Here is a 16828-nt window from a genome sequence, read left to right as displayed (position 1 = left end):
TTTTATGAGGACTGAAACTTATCTATGAGCACTGAAACTTTTTTAGACAGTCATTTAAAAAGACACCCTGCTACTAACACTGTGTGAGACAGGACAAGCAGTGCTGTTGCACAAGCTTTTAAAATGAAGCACTGTCGTTCCTTAGGTGCCTAAACCTGTCATATGTAAAATCTCTGTGCACAGTGCCTGTGAAGTGCAGCAGAAATTGCCTGAAATTACACTTCATTTGCACTTTCTTGTTATGAATCTGTTTCTCTAAATGAAAATATGAGATTTTTTTTTTTGTGGCTTAAGTGGTACAGGCAAGTTGTGATATGAATCAGGAATTTGCAAAATTCCTGAAGAAGGCAAAAAGGGGAAAATTAGCATACTCATCAGAGAATGGGGTATTGCAAAGGAAATTGAGAATCTCAGTAGAAGGAATATCCAAAGACAAGAGTGAGCTTGTCTCTACCAGCAGGGAAGGAAGATATATAATAATAGCAAAAGGATATGTAATAGCAAAAGGCTGTATATAAGGGGAATGGGAAAGGCTTCATAAACAAGACCATTGACAGAACTTCTAAAAAGCAAGACAAGAGAATTAAAGATGGAGTCAGAACGTCCCAATCTGGTCCCAGAGAAAGAACAACCCAAAAGAAAGTTCATTTTTGATTTATAAAGAGGTGTCTTGTATCAGGATTTCTCCTTATTTGTAATTAATTGCCATAATCCCTGTTTGAGGATGCAGCAAGTGCTGGATGGAAATCATGTTCCTAGTTCAGAATTCTTAAGGAGGATAATAATGCCTATTTTCTGTGGAGCATAGGAGTTCATGGTCAAAAACTAAAATGAAAACCATCCAGGTGAGATTGGGACAAAAACCACATTGATAACAAGTGAGTTACTGCCTGAGTCATCTGGAGAGCTAGAATCCCTGTCATTACAAGTTTTTAGAATTATAATTTCTTCAAATGAAAGTAGGATGAAAGCAGAGAAAATGCTACCTAGTATGTGGGGGTTTTTATTCAACAGGATGTTTCTTCATCCTGTTCTCTATTATTCTGCCAAAGACTAAATTAATAGGGTGGGCATAAGTATAAGCCATTAGAGAGGGCCTTTTTTTACAATATCTGGGAAAACAAAAGCATACAGGATCTTCCTGGTTCAGTTATCATTATCAAACATCTATTGATGGACATTTAAACTCTCTTGCAACAGCACAAGCTTGCTGATGCCCTGGTGCTGTTCAAACACTGATCAGAGTCACCTTTTATAAACAGAACTGACTCTAAATGTATGTATGCTTCTTTTTAATAATTTCAGTGCTGAGAGTTGTCCATTTATATCCCCACTTGATGGTGATGTCAGTCCAGACCATGGACCAATGACACTTTCAAAGAGCCTTGTAACTCCAAGCCATGTCTATTAAAATGCTGAACGGCAGGCCTAGTAGCAGGGCCTGGATTGTTAGAGCATGGGAGAGCAGATTATTTTTAGTCATGTGCCTTTCAGTCCTGGTATTCTTACTCTCAATGTCCCACTGACATTGAGCATAAACCATTTCACACTATTGCTCTTGCTCTACTATTGCTCATTCTTCTTTTTAAAGTACAGCTCAAGTTTTGAAAGATCTTTTAAAGGACTTTACCTGCTTGCAAGTGCCTCCTGCTGTATGTAGTATAGATATATTCATTAAGAAGTACCTGTGCCTTGGGAGGATGGTATGATGTACATGAATAACACAAAGAAATTTTTTTTAATTAAACAGTTTTACATACTTTCCCAGCTTTAACTACAGGCTGGGTAACACTGTCCTAACCAATGCTTTGAGTTGTCCAGGCTTTGTATGACCACACACTCCTGCCAGCCTACATCAGTCAGGGAAAATTAACAGAATTACAACTTTAGCATTACAAAAACAGCAACGAAATTAAATAATGTCAATTAAATAAAATCATGTCATTAATATTTATATTTAATCCAATATATTAAGTCATTTTTATAATACATTACAAATTCCTCAATGACTGAAACACATAACATCACCTGATCTGCTCCAGTCAGAGAGACAGTGGGCTGTAATCACCTCTGTGCTGAATAGTTGTGCTTTCAGGAGATGCTGCTCACCTGCTACCATGAATAGGTCATGGGCTGTGAATAGCTGATGGCCTTGGTTATCTTTTACCCAGATACTGTTTTCCAGGGAGGTCACATTCTGTACTGACAGCCAATTTCAGTTTGAAAATTAGAACTTTTTGAAAGGTTTACTTATATATATGAATTGCTTGTGAGCACCATTAGAATGTAGCATTGGAACTAAGAGCAACTTTCAAATTGCTTGAAATCATCTTTGGTGCTTAAGCTAGATTTGCATTCACATCCAAAAGTTCGACCCGTGGCACTGTCAAGCTGAAATGGGGATGAGTTTGTTTAACAGCACATATCACACATACTTGGGAATATGAGCAAAGATAATGACCTGTTCAGAACATCTACCTTTATGTCAGATTCACTCGCAGAGGGAAATTATTAAGAGGTAGAAAACCACCTACAAAAGTACTTGTCATCCATCTACTCTAATCTGATGGAATTGAAGTGCTGAAAGAGCTCTTGCATACAATTATAGCTAATGTACAATTTTAAGTCATCTAGATTTCTTTTAATATTGTGTCATTAAAGCTGTAAAAGAGGAAGGGAAGCACTGGTCCTCTATTAAATCAAGGACAAGAAAACACCTGCAAGAAAACTCTCTCAGAAAAAATTAATTAGACCGCTTTCCCTTTGAAATGATATAACTCTTAAATGTGCTACACATAGAAATGCAAATGGATTGTGAAGCAATATCCCCATGTGTGCATTTCAAATACTGGTGAGCACTTCCTCATGTGAGTACTGAAATCAATGCAATTATTTGCATGATTAAATGGTCACTGACATGATTAACAGTGGCATAACTGAGCCCCAAATTAACATTAAGAAATATGTCATGATTCCACCCCTATTAGTATGGGTAGGACATTGCAGGAGCTGAGTCCCAGTGTGCTGCTATTCATCATGTGGAAGGTGACAGAACCTGTCCTCAGAGGGCTGAGTTTCTTGGAGCAATCTAGAAGAAAAAAGAACCCTTTAGATGATCATGCTGTGGAATCAATACTGAGACACTCTTCTGCGTGTCCTCCTTGAAGCCAGTGGGGCCATCCACACGAGTGAGGGGCTCTGGTGTGTGCTCGGGTCTCATTACAAGTCAGCACCTTCCTGGCCAGCCAGCCAGGAGCAGTTTATCCCATTTTCAGCCAGACAGGGAGTTTTGTATTTCAGCAGCAGCACTATCAGCAGCCAAACTGGATCCTTAGTGAAGATGGATCCCGTGTCTTGAACACAAGTACATTGCAATAAACCAGCTGTATTTGCACCTTTAAAATGGAGTTTGGGGGATTTTCTGTGGTACAGTAGCAAATCCAAATAACCTACCAGGCTGCCACACCTGTTTGATCAAGCAGTAAATGAAATATAACTGCCTGATGTTCGTGGAGTTTTCTAATGATGAAAAGTAGTGATCTGAGTCAATTTTTGCTGCTGCCTGTGGCACCCAGTCAGCTTGCACAGAACTGGCAGAAGGGGAGAATGTAAATAAGTCACACAGTTTATATAAGGCCAGTGAGAGGTGAAAAGGAGAGAGATTATTTTTAATTTAACATTTGATTAATTTTAACTTGTTTGTCAAAAAAACACAAGATGATTACTAGTTCAGTCTCTAGTGGTTGTGTGAAAAGGATAGCAGCTCTATTTTTCTTTTTTTATATTGTAGGGAAGACAAAAAAATCTTGATATTTTTTCACCAATACTTCTTGTGACATATAGATTTTGTCTGACTAATTAGGGGCAGATAAAGATCCTAGAGAAATTATGCCAATACCTGAAAGGGAAGAACAAAGCCGGATCATCTGGTGATGTGAATGGGAAGAGCTTCATTGGCAACAGTGCAGTTCCACCAGCTGATATATCAGTTTGGTCTGTGAGAGGAGACAACTAATAAAACATGAAAACTTAATTATGCTTTCATACCTGCACAATAAGTTTCTATTTTATGAAGATGAGTTAGTTTTGCTCATGCAAATACTCTGCAATATCAGTGAGTTGTCTTAGGTGAATAAAAACATGTCAGCATCAATAAGATTTTTAAGATGTGAGGCATTATTATGAAACAATACCAAGCACCAAGCAATGCTCTGTGCTGGTTTCTGTGTGAACCATCAGAAAGAAGAAATATGTTGATAGAACTGAAAAGACCTGTTAGAAATGCTGCTCCAGAGCTCTGGAATTAATTATTGACTTTTTGGTAACATGGCCTGATTCACAATCAAGTACCTTGAGCTACAAGAATTTCTTTAGCACTGATGAAGTTTAGGTGAACTGAAATGTAGTGCTCTAGATTCTAGGTGAGAAGCTCCTGCTGATTTAAGTAGACCCATGGGAAACAAAACACAAGAGCAAAACCCATGTAGGCAACTTATTTCCTGCAGATTTCAATCTCATTTTATCACTGTTGTTACGCTTTAGGTCCCCTTTTTGCATTCACCACTCATATTATGTGCTTCACACATCTGTGACAAAAGGCAGCTTTTAAGTGTTGCAGAAGGTAAGAACTGGTTTTATTTAATCTTATGGGTACAAAAATGCCGTTTTTAGGGGTGAGTTGGATGCCTGACCACCGAGTGACCTCCAGTGGCCTTGTCCCTGCATCGCAGCCCACTGGGGAAGCCCCAGCCAGCCGTGAGCAGCACAGAAACCTCTGGCACAGGCTGGGTGCTGTAGGTAGCATCTCATAGTATTCCCAGCTGTATTTGATCCAGCACCATTGAAAAATACTCCAAGCAGGAATTCAGACTGGGTACTGAATGCATTCTGAGTGACTAAATGGACCAATTCTTACCTTTTTACTTACTGCACAGTGTTGACAATGCTTCCTACCTCTTTCACTATTTTTTCTGCTTTTAGGAGTATCTACATGACAACAGAGGTGTATTTTCATGGCTCTTTCACATCATTTTTCAGGTATGACTCTGATGGCCACCTGACCAATGCAACCTTCCCAACAGGGGAAGTCAGCAGCTTCCACAGTGATGTTGAAAAACTGACACGAGTGGAACTTGATACTTCAAACAGGGAGAATGTGATCACAGCCACAAACTTCTCAGCTACCTCTACAATATATACTTTAAAACAAGGTAATAAAAGCATTTCTGTTATTTCTTCCCTCATCACTAGACATTACTGCATTCTTGACTGTCGGCCAGGAAAAAAAAAAAAGAAAAAAAAACCCCACAAAACATTATAATTAGTTCATTTGTTTCTTCCTTGCTTCAGCACCAGCAGCTATAATTCTGCTGGGCTACCAGTTAGAAACAAGCCACAAGAGAATTCTTCTCCTGGAAGAACTCCATGGATAAAACCTAATTATTGACATTTCTGATGTCTCCAGGCTTTCATTTTCTTTCTGCTTCAGTATTTGGAGAACTGGAACTAACCTGTAATACACTGAGCTTTGTTATTCTAAGCAATACTTCCCAGAAGAATGACAGGTTCCACTGACATTTTAGCACTGAAATGCCTTCTTTGGCCAATACTGTGTGTTCTTTCTGGTAGTTCTGTGACCTGGTGGCAGCACTTGTAGGAAGGGGGAGAGCGTGGCCCACCTCTGCTTGTGGCTACCTCGGGGATTAGATTTTTATTCAACCCCTGTAGACACCACAGTATTTCCCTGGTAATATCATATATCTCAAAATAAAAAACTGCTTTCTGCCTAATTGGAAGTGTCCCAGTGTCCTCCTGCAGATTTTGGGGATTTATCACCAGAGTTCTGGGCTTATGTAGTTTAATCAATCTGGGGTCTTTTGCCCTTTTTGGGTATTTTGTTGTCAATGGATTGCTCAGGCTTTGAGAGAACAGGTGCTGGGAAATAGCTCTCTGATGTCTTTCCAGGTCTGCTATAGAAAAGCTTTGTAACTGAGCTCATCAAAGAACTTTTCTTTCTCTCAAGTTTTCATCTATAAGAAAAAACTAGGAAGAACTCACTTCACAAGATACCCACTCATTCCTCTTTACTGTTGCATGGCAGAGACAGCACTGCATAAATATAAATAATTATATTGTTCTGTCACCTGTTAAGCTTTGTCCAAGTGACTCCATCTGCTCTCTGCACAGTCTGCTGCCTGATCTGTCTGTCCTTAAATCTGAAACTCTTCAAAGTTGCTAAATTATCAAAGTCTGTCTCAGCAAAGTGCTTGCACACAACCGGCAGTGCCAGAAATTAACAACTCTAGTTATTATTGTATGTGTCTCATAAATTCATATAATTTACGTGTTTACATATCCCTGAAAAACTAGCACAAAGCACCTTGTGAACAGTCAGTCTGGTGTGGTATCCTTACATCCAATTATCTTTACTTTCTGGCATACTGTATTTTCTTTGTATTCACATCTCAAGAGCTGGACCAGTTACTTCCATGTGGACTGGCTTACAAAAAGGATGCTTTGGATACTCCTTAGCTGGAGTGAGTTCAGTCTCACTGTAAGGGTGAGGCTTTTCTTTTGTATGTTAGCACTGAACTCAGGCTCATGTTGGAGTTCCCCCTGCAGCTGAGCTGCAGGAACATCCATATCCCAGCCTGAGCAGATGCCAGCATGGCACAGCTCTGCCTGCAGAGGAGGAATTACACTGCCCAGGCACAGGAGAGGAGCTCCAGTGTCTGTTGCCTTCATATACTCTCAGTGGAGACCTGCTCTGGACCCGCCATACACTTCTGGTAGTTTTGGGGGGAGAGGGAAGCTGTGCTGGGTCACCCCAGCTCCCCTAACAGCCCTCTGTGGCACAACCCTGAGCCTCTGGAGCTGCTCACTGTGCCACCACTGCTGATCCATTAATTGTTCTGGCCACAGTCACTTCCCAGTCGTTCTGTTGCAAGCTTCAGCCTTGTGGCTGATCATCCCTGTGCCTCAGCCCAGGGTCCTGCTGCTAGTGGGGAAGAGGACAAGCCTTTTGTACAGTGACACAGGGAAAAGGGACAGAATGGGAGACTGGCTGTCATCCTAGATATCTGGAAACCAGCTTTCTTGTTTGACCTCAGATACTCTTGCAGTACATTTTCCTGTTGGGATCTGCAACATGCTAAGGTCATCACAATATCGATGGTCAGTACTCAGCTTATGGTTTTACATACTTTTAAGATGAAAGCAAAAATTCTTTATTCCTGCTGCAGGAAACCTTCACAATGTCATAAGGCCAAATGTAATAAAAAGCTCTTCAGACTTGGGAAGGCCTGGAGGTTACAGCTTGCAAAACTCACTCTGTGGTTGGGGTCCAGCTGTCTGTAACCTCCCTGGGTTACAAACTAGCCCTGTTGTGCCTAAAATTTGGTTTATAAATCTGGAGATCTGCACTTCTCTCTGTTCCCTGATTTTTGTTGTTTTTTGACAGATAACACACAGAACATCTACCGGATCAGCCCGGATGGGTCCCTGAGAGTCACCTTTGCCAGCGGAATGGAAATCACGCTTAACACGGAGCCTCACATCCTAGCAGGGGTTGTCAGCCCCACACTGGGGAAGTGCAATATCTCCCTTCCTGGAGAGCATAACTCAAATCTCATTGAATGGAGGCAAAGGAGGGAGCAGACCAAAGGCAACATCTCCACATTTGAGAGAAGGCTAAGGGTAAGGCTTCCTCTTGTGTAAGTGCAGTGTTCCCTTTGAAAGCCATTGAACTAAAATCATGTTGAAATGTTATACTTCATAAGAATGAAAATGTTGTATCAGTGGTGGGCCCCAGCCATGAATTTCAAAAGCAAACTCCTCCAACAGTCTCAGGGATGTTTGATCTCTGTTTGATTTTGATTGTAAGATTTGACCTCAAGACATAATTAGTTCTTCTCCTCCCATCCTTCTTCAACTAAGAACTTAATTATGGCTTTGGAAGAAGCTGTGAGCAAAGGACAGTGCATAGTTACTCTGGCACAGCAGCAAAGTTGGAGCCACATTTTGCATCTCTCAGATCTATCAACCTTTTTTCTTCTGGGGGAGCTGAGGGGTGCGAGCTGCTGCCCAGGGCAGAGGCTCTTGCAGCACATACTTTGGGTGTCTTTACTTGGGCTCAGAGTGCTGTGGAGCCTCCCTGTGTATTAATTCTGCCCTCTGCCACATGCTCTGAAACCCCGAACTCCCTCCGGCTGGGTTACACCACAGCTCTAAGAAAGACTTGCTTTAACATTGCATCGTTGGTTTATTTTTACCTGTGAGTACAATGACAGATGGTCAACATTTAGCATTTAATTACATAACACCATGGCTCAAAGAGATTGCTACTTTGCTAAACAGGTTTTTTTATTAAGTCAGTTCTGGTTTTCACATGAATACCACTTAAAATGCCAGTACCCATAGTACAACTGGGAATTTTGGCCTTAAAAATATTGTGTTATTGACTACAACCTTCCTGGATAGGAATTATGTCTGAAGGTACACCTGTTAGCTCTGAAAATATAGCGATGGTTATTAAAATCTCTGGATTGTCAAAACCACCAAAATCAAAACCATCTCATTTTGATTATGAGATACTATGGATTTTTTGTAAGTGTACCATCTGTTTGCTTTTCAACTGCTCAATCAAAAATGCAAGACTTGGAAGATCCGGCCAGACTGGGCACTGTATGTAAAACACTTGTTTGAAAGGACATTGTTCAGATTTGACAGTCACAGTTACTTTTTAGGCTCTTACAAGCAGGCAAAAGCTTCTTTTAGTTCTTCTTGCCCACCTCCTGCCTCCTTCCTCCTTAAATTAGTGTGAGGCCTCACAGCCCTGTCTGGGGAGGTAGCTGAACTTAGCACTGTGACAAAGATGTTAAGAGGGCAGGATCCTTGGCTCATGTTGCCTATTCAGTTGGATGCTATCTGTGTGACTTTGTGCTTAAATAACAGTATGGCACGTTTTTCTACAAGAATCTTATCTAATAAGATGTTTAACAAAAAGGATGTAGTCAGTCAACTACTCTGCTTACATTTCCAGCGACTGGTTGTTCATCACAATTCTGTTTAATACAGCTACTTCATCTTGCAGAGTTTCACCATTATGCAGTTTGTATTTTCTGTTGTTGAAATTCAAAGCAGTTTCTTTTGCATTTTCACTTGTTTCTGTGTGATTTTAACACTGCCTGGCAAAAAAAAAAAAAAAAAAAAAAAAAAAAAGGAAATTCACAAACTGGTCAGGATTAAATGCATTCTGGCTGGAGGCAGAAGATGTTCATTGAAATACTGAAGGTATCCAGAGGTCAACTGATTGACCTGCCTTTGGAATAGGCTGTTGGTGGACAAAACCACTCATGTATTCCCCCTCCTTCCCTTTCACTTCCATCCAGAGAGAGGATGGAAGGTGAAAGACAAGCATAAGAATAGTTCTGATATGCTGATGTCTTTTTCTCTTTGTCCTTCTAAAAGTGTGCTCTAGCAACACAGCTCTTGAACATTGCATTCTTATTTCTGTAAGCTGTGTCTTTTTATACCTACCCAAGATCAAGAGGACCTGGGAATTGTCCCTGCCTGCTCAGAAGGACAAGCCAGCTGCCTGTACTGCAGTCCTGACCGTACTGACTCCCTTGGCTGTACTGAGCTCTGGGACTGTTGTTCTAGAGCTGTCAGGGCAAGGCTGGAGGGAACCTGGTGGGATAGCACAAGTTCATCTAAAAGAGGATTTTAAAGTGAAAAGGAGGAGAAATGTTAGAATCATAGAATCATTTATATTTGAAAAGACCTCTAAGATCGTCAAGTCCAATTGTATTCTGCACAAAGGAGGCACCATGTAAATAGGCACAAGAGAAAGGCACAGATGGACTGCTGAGGCTGGTAATACATGAAGAAGGACTTTGGGGAATAGCAGAAATATCTGAATCCTGGAGTTCATCTTTAGCACTGAGACACCTGCATGGTATGCTGGTGGTCAGTGGAGATGGAAGGAGCTGGAACAGTAGAGCAAAGGAATCGACCTAGAGACAGCTCTCTTTTCTTGGTGATTATAGGAAATGCAGCACAGCAGGAACAAAAGTACCATCCTGTACTGTGTTTGAAACAGTATACCAAATAATGAAATGGATCTAGGCCTTGCTGTGGACAGATCCTTGAGTACTGCTGGGAAAAAAAATAGTATCATTGAAAGTCATTATGCTGGATGAGATTCTGGACAGACCTTCTGAAAACTTTTAGTGAGTTATATTTTTAAAATAAACTATTTAAGCACTTAATATGCCATGCCTGGCACAATAGGAAGTGTGTTAGAAAGCTTGCAATGTAGGGCAGAAAGAACTATACTGAACTTTGAAAATACATGTAAAGAAAAGCTCTGGGGACTGGAGCAGTTCTCAATGGAAATGAACAGACTTGCAGGAGCCCTCAGTTAAACAAAAAAAAAAACAGCACAATGGAAGAGTTTTCTAAGAGAGAAAAAAATGGCATAGAAATGAGGTATAAAGATGTTACTTAGAAATCAGTCCTGATACCATCAGTGAAACAAATGGCTTTGACTGCTAAAAGGTATAAATTAGAAGGCAGGTAGCTGGGGATGAGATAAAGGATGACCTACTTGAAGAGAAGAAAGAGAATAAAGGTTTTCCTTATCTGCCTGGTCCTAACTTTTTAATTCTAATAGCAATTAGCAACCATCTTGAAAGCATGTGACTCTATTAGTGTTATTTCCAGTTTTGGAAGGAGGCCACTGTTAACATGTTCTGAATAATGCTGGAAACATTGGGTTTTAAAAGGTTGGATTTCTGCATGGTGTGAATTCCCCGCTCTGGAGATAGGACAGAAGTTAACTGAAATGCTGGAACAGTCATCTAACTTTATCTCAGGGTCTAAATCAATGTGGGAAACAGAAATTAACCACAGGTTTCCTTTAAGTGAAGAACTGCTTGCCCCAGCACTTCCTGAACATATATAAAAGTCTGTGGGCATGTATGCATTTTATATTAATAATAAATCTATGTACAATCAGGCATTTTAACATCAATCTTAATCTAGCAAGACTTCTTTTTTATCAATTGAACTGCTATTTTAATTGACTTCTAAAAATGAAGCAAAGACTGCTGTTAAATCTGATGAGCATGATGCATAATAATACTCTGATTAGAATGCAGCTCTGCTCCCTCCTGACTTTTGCATAACTTGAGGAACGTGGCATTGGATGCAGTCCAGGTTTTATAACTGAATGTCTAGAAAATTGAAAATTGAATGCTTGGCCAGTCTTAATTTTTTCTTTTTTTCTTTTCTTTTTTTTTTTTTAATAACAACAACAAAAGTAACTCGCTGGCCTCAGTTCAAAAGTCCTGCAGACGCAGGCTTTGACAGCCATGTTCATTATTGCACTTAGCAAATGATCTCCCTTTATTTACCAGTCTTACAGCAAATTCTGAAGATGGGACCAAGTCCTCTGCCAGGGTGTATGAGTTTTCATTGGCTCAAATCAAAACACAGACAAGGAAGGAATGCAATTATCTCATCTGACTTACATAGCAGGCAGGGTGGAAATTAAATCAAAAGAAGTGCATGTTTATGTGATAGTTACACTGCAAAATTTCTAGCTAAAAAGCTAATGGAAGTAGAGTCAACAAATGTTTTAAAATGTAGAATAAATATAGAAAAAATATAGAATAAATATATTTTTAATGTACTTCTAACATTACTGAAGTCAGCTGAATTTTCTCCCTATTTTCAATAGCTGGTATTCCAACCTGACATTGCTTTCAGAAACCACTTTTCCCTGGCTCATAGCAGAACACAAATTCCAGCCACTCTCAGGGGGCTCCTTGCTATGGTTTATGTATCTGGAAGGAGTCATCTCATGAAGCCACTGGGATTTGAAATCAGCTTGTCAATAGATACATTGAGATGAGTCCTCCTACCCATTTATGATCATGTCTTGCTTTGAGGAAGGTGTTAAACTTCACTTTAATAGAAGAAAGTAAACAAATGAGACATAAAATGTGCAATATATGGGAAGTATTTTAACCTTATTTTAACTCTGTGAGTTTTCAATTACTGCTGCTTTCCACTTCACTGCTAATTCTGCCTCTGTTTGGTTTTCATTCTTATTTTTTGTATAGTCTCTGAGATTCAGATTGCAAGCAATTTGTTTTCAAGGCTCTTCTTTCTCCCATCTGCATTCTACAATGATAGTAATAGCAATAAGAACATTAAACATGTACATGGAACATAAATTAATAAGAGATCGGGTATACCTCCTGCTTACTTTTCAGTTATTTTGCCACCAAGAAGATTTTTTTTCAGAAATTTCAAGAAGTTTGCTAAAATATATATTATATTAAACTTAAACCATCAGTCTGTATACAAGCAAATGTAGTTGAACTGAGCATCACATTTTACTTGGGCTCCTTAACTATCATTAGAGCATAAATTGTAATAGTTACAGCAGTCTACAGGGGTATATAGGTATTTTACAGCTATTGTAAATGAACACTATTAAAGTTAGACATGTGTGTATATAAAACTCCAGAAATGGTAGTTGAAGAAGGAGCATCTGCTTCTTCTAGATTGTCAGATTATTTTGTATCTAAAAACAGAAAGAGGAACGAAAAAGAAATGTTCATTCTAATCACATCTTGAAAAATTAATCAGGATTTATTAACCTTTTAGTCCATGGCTGTACCTCCAGGTCTCAGGGAGGAGCAAGCACTGAGCCCTGCTCTGTGCTGACACCTGCACTGGCATTGTCTGTGCTCTAAGGAAGTCATTCATGGGAGCAGAGTGATCAGATAAAATGTGGTGGATTAATGCAACAAGCACATTGAGCATTGATCTGAAAAAGTCATGTCAATGAACAATATTTTATGGTTCTTTAAATTATATATCTGATTTAAATGGTGGTTAATAGAGACTTCCCAGTGACTGAATGATCTAAAGGTGCCATCCTGTAAAGATGATGATAGCACTGGATAAATGCATTTTGTCTTCATGAATCTGACTCAGTTCTGAACTTGATTTCAAATTGAGCACTGGGCTGTGTTCCACCTGTCAGACACAGCAAGTTGCTGGTCCCAGAGCAGCAATAAGGAATTTGGCAGCACCAGACACGGCTACTGCAGGCTCCCAGGAGTCTGGGAGTGAGGTGGTTTTGTGAGGAAGCATGAGGACACTGTGAGCAGTGTCTGCAGGAGCTGCCAGCACAGCTCTGCCCTTTGCAGCACCAGGATGTGGCCTGGGCTGTGAGGGCTGTCCCAGAGCAGCAGCTGACCTGCCAGTGTTAACAGAGCTCAAGAGAGGATGTGAGACAGTAGATCTTTCTCACTTTGTGGCTTTAATCACACATCTTTGGCTGGAATCAAGAATTTAATCCACAGCTGATAAGAAAGAAGAAAAATTCAGGAAAAGGTGAGAGCAGAGGTGAGGATTTATCACATCCTGTAATGCCATATATAATAACACTGAATGCAAGGAACCAATTTTTTTGGTCCTTCTGTTTCTCATCTGATATGAGAATATTTTCTTTTCTTGTCTTCAGTAAGGCCCAACTCACAACTCACAAAGTTAAACCATTGCTCACTTTGATTAGGGCTGACACAGACATGTCTGTGTTGGCTGTTCTTGGGATGCCTTGTGTTCTCACCACACTGTACCTCTGTGTTCAGACCCACAACAGAAACCTGCTGTCCATTGACTTTGACCACGTAACCAGAACCGGGAAGATTTACGATGATCATCGGAAATTCACTCTTCGAATCATGTATGACCAGACAGGACGCCCCATTTTGTGGTCCCCCATCAGCAAGTACAATGAGGTCAACATCACTTATTCACACTCTGGATTGGTCACCTATATCCAAAGAGGAACCTGGACTGAGAAAATGGAGTATGATGCAAGTGGGAACATCGTCTCCAGAACATGGGCAGATGGTAAAATATGGAGTTACACATATCTAGAAAAGGTAAATTATTTTAAAAGTGGGATTTGTGCCAAGGCAAAAAAATATTTGGGTTTATTATGTTTATTTATTATATTGTATTTATTTATTTATTTATTTTATTATATTTTGAACTAGGTTGTAATGCTGCCTCTTGCAAGAGTATTTAAGACTTTTAAAACAGAAAATGCATAGAATTACATAACTAGATAAAAATATCTCTGGATATGCTCAGACCTACATGTCACCTGCTCAAACCTGACACAGTTTAGTTTTGAAGAAAGTTATCAGCACCTCGGGTTTGTTTAATTGGTAGGTCAAAACAACTTTCCAGTCTCAGTCCAAGTTCAAGTGAACTAACTGCTGAAAATCACGTTGCTACTCTGGATAACAGTCAGAAAGATAACAGTCCTGAAGGAGAACTTTTTTCTCCCCACAAACAGTTCTTTCAAGCCAAAATTATGAACCCATGAGCACAAGCTTACCTCTTCAATGCTCTATTCTAAACAATGGATTGATCATGTGTAGAGAAACCTTACTGCAGTATTCATGGGGGCCATTTTTGGGGAAATACTGATATGAAATGAGTTATTGCTCTGCTTTTATGGTGACTTCGCATCTAAATTATCTGAATATTGTAAGATCCATGTATGTCTAGAGGCAATGGTCACAAAATGTGGAGATAAATATTGTACAAACCAAGGAGGACCATCTTCATCTGTAGTAACATTTTGTTTGGTCTTGTCTTTCAAAACCAGAAAGCCAGTCTGTATTTTTAAAGCTTTCAGAACTCAGTGTGAACTCATATTCAAAGTTTTTTAAATAGCAACATCTTGGACTATCCCTGACACCCTGAGTTAGCAGAACATTTTCTCTGAACCTGTAAACCACAGGAAAAGGCTATGGGGGGTGTGGGGCAGAAGAGGTAACATTGATAGGAGGAAATCCACACAGGAAATCCAGTGACTTTGAAGTTACTTGTATATTAAAGAGTTCCAAATGTGTACTTCTAAGATAAAATGTGCTGTACTTATTTTGAATGTATTTAAGATCCTCAAAAAACTTAAACCTAACCCAGTGAAAAAAAATTATCAAACTGGAAAATGCATAGAAATGTGATTCCTCCATGTCTGCATGCAGTGTGGTTCTTGCATGTGTTAACAAGATTGGCAAACCCCAGGAGCTTCAGAAGTTTGTTTCAGATAAATTTGTCAGGGCTTTTTTTGTCTGTATGCTCTTTAGCAAATTACAAGTAAACAGGAATTTTCTACAGCTTTCAAATATTTGGGCAATGTGCCTTTTGGAGGAATCTCTTATTTTTTTCTTTGGACCTAATGGACTGTAATTTTGGAAAGACGTATGCTTCTTATCTTTCCAAACCACTTTGTTTGTTCTTAATTTATTATGAGCTTATAAATAAAGTTGTATAACTTGACACTGTTATTCTAGAATTCTACACAAAACCAAATCCTGGTCTTGTAGAAGCAGTGGCATAAGCTTACTGGTTCAGGTAGCAGCTTGGGTAATGCTGTAACTTGTCATTAAAATTATGGAAAGTCATTCACACCATAGACAATAATCTCCCAGCTATTTAATGTACTTCCGTGACTATTGTTTCTTGTGCCAAAGAAAGATGAATTCCCTGTCAAAATTAGACATTGAAATATAACTCTGTGGCTGCATTAAAGTCAATAACTCATTGTGTTAATTATGTAATGATTCCTAAAGGTTTTCTGAAGCCTTGTAAGACCAAATAATTCCTTTCATGAGAAAAAAAATCAATTATATAGGTCACTTCGGATTCATAGTTATTTAATTCTTCATTTTTATTACTAGATGAGTTAATTGTGCGTCTTCAAAAATCTCTGCCCCTTACAAAATTAGCTCAAATCAATATGATTTTAAAAAGCAGTACAACATTAGCACTGTAAATAATTCTTAGTGATGAGATTCTGTTCCTCTTGTTTGGTCACTTTCCTCAATTATTTAAAACTTATAAAATCTTCTGAATACTCCAAACTCGCTTTCAAAATCTGGCAGACAAAACAGATGAGTGTCTGTGTGTGTCTGTTGGACAGAAATGACATCTAGTGGTGATGCTCAGCATTTGTCTATTCCCAGCAGAGCTCCCAGTAATTGGCCACTGGCTGTTTGTCTTGATCCAACATACGGCATCAATCATTATGTGGTTGACCAGGCTCTGGTTGCTTTAATAAAATGACAGATTTTTGGATGTTTTATGAGCTACCCTCTGAAATCCTTTAAAACAATTAGAACAGAGTTGAAAAATCTATTGTAATGTTATTAGGATGAATTGGGAATTAATTTTTTTTTCTCTTTATGGTGTCCTCTAATAGGCTTGAGACGATACTCAGTCTCCAGCCCTTGTACTGTCTATCTTTTTATTATCCTGGACAATGGTGAAAAAGCCAAAGCACTTTTACAAAGTGCTGTAAAAATGGTACACAGGGGCACTAAAGTTATATTGGGGATGTTTCTGATATTGTTATTCATACTCTGTCAATGGCAGACAGCTTAAAAACAGGCACGGGAGCAGTATATAGAGAGAGGCGTCACAGCAGTGCTAGGAGAGAGTTCAGCCAGTGGTTTACTGCAGACTGGAGACTCTTGACTGAACGTGGACACAAAATAAACACGGTGCATGTTGGAAATGGTTGGTGGAGCAGCAATAAAGTGATCAGAAAATGCTCAGTGTGAGCTGTGTCGTCACCAGTTGGCAGAGGGTGACCTGGAGTGCCATATGTTGGTGCTCTCTGGCTGCTGTACAGGTGACAGATGTCTTTTGCCAAGGGCAGGAAGAGACACATCTTGGGCAGGCAGGGGGCTGGGGTGCAGAGAGGATGGCCAAGGCTGAGCCTATCTCTGGC

At 39.5% G+C, this 16828-nt stretch overlaps 1 protein-coding gene across 12 annotated transcripts in view; it reads left to right on the top strand.

The window, feature by feature from the left end:
* TENM1 (teneurin transmembrane protein 1) overlaps window positions 1–16828 on the top strand; it is an 818347-nt gene that overhangs the window by 790881 nt on the left and 10638 nt on the right. For all 12 annotated transcript variants that reach the window (XM_064426811.1, XM_064426812.1, XM_064426810.1 and 9 more), the window contains 3 exons: window positions 5038–5210; window positions 7460–7695; window positions 13668–13964. In XM_064426811.1, the coding sequence (XP_064282881.1) occupies window positions 5038–5210; window positions 7460–7695; window positions 13668–13964 (706 nt within the window). The remainder of the gene's footprint in view (window positions 1–5037; window positions 5211–7459; window positions 7696–13667; window positions 13965–16828) is intronic.

This window comes from Passer domesticus, chromosome 7 (genome assembly GCF_036417665.1).
Source record: "Passer domesticus isolate bPasDom1 chromosome 7, bPasDom1.hap1, whole genome shotgun sequence".
NCBI classification, from domain to species: Eukaryota; Metazoa; Chordata; class Aves; order Passeriformes; family Passeridae; genus Passer; species Passer domesticus.
Note: the sequence above shows the minus strand (reverse complement) of the source record. Positions and strands in the feature narration are given on the sequence as shown.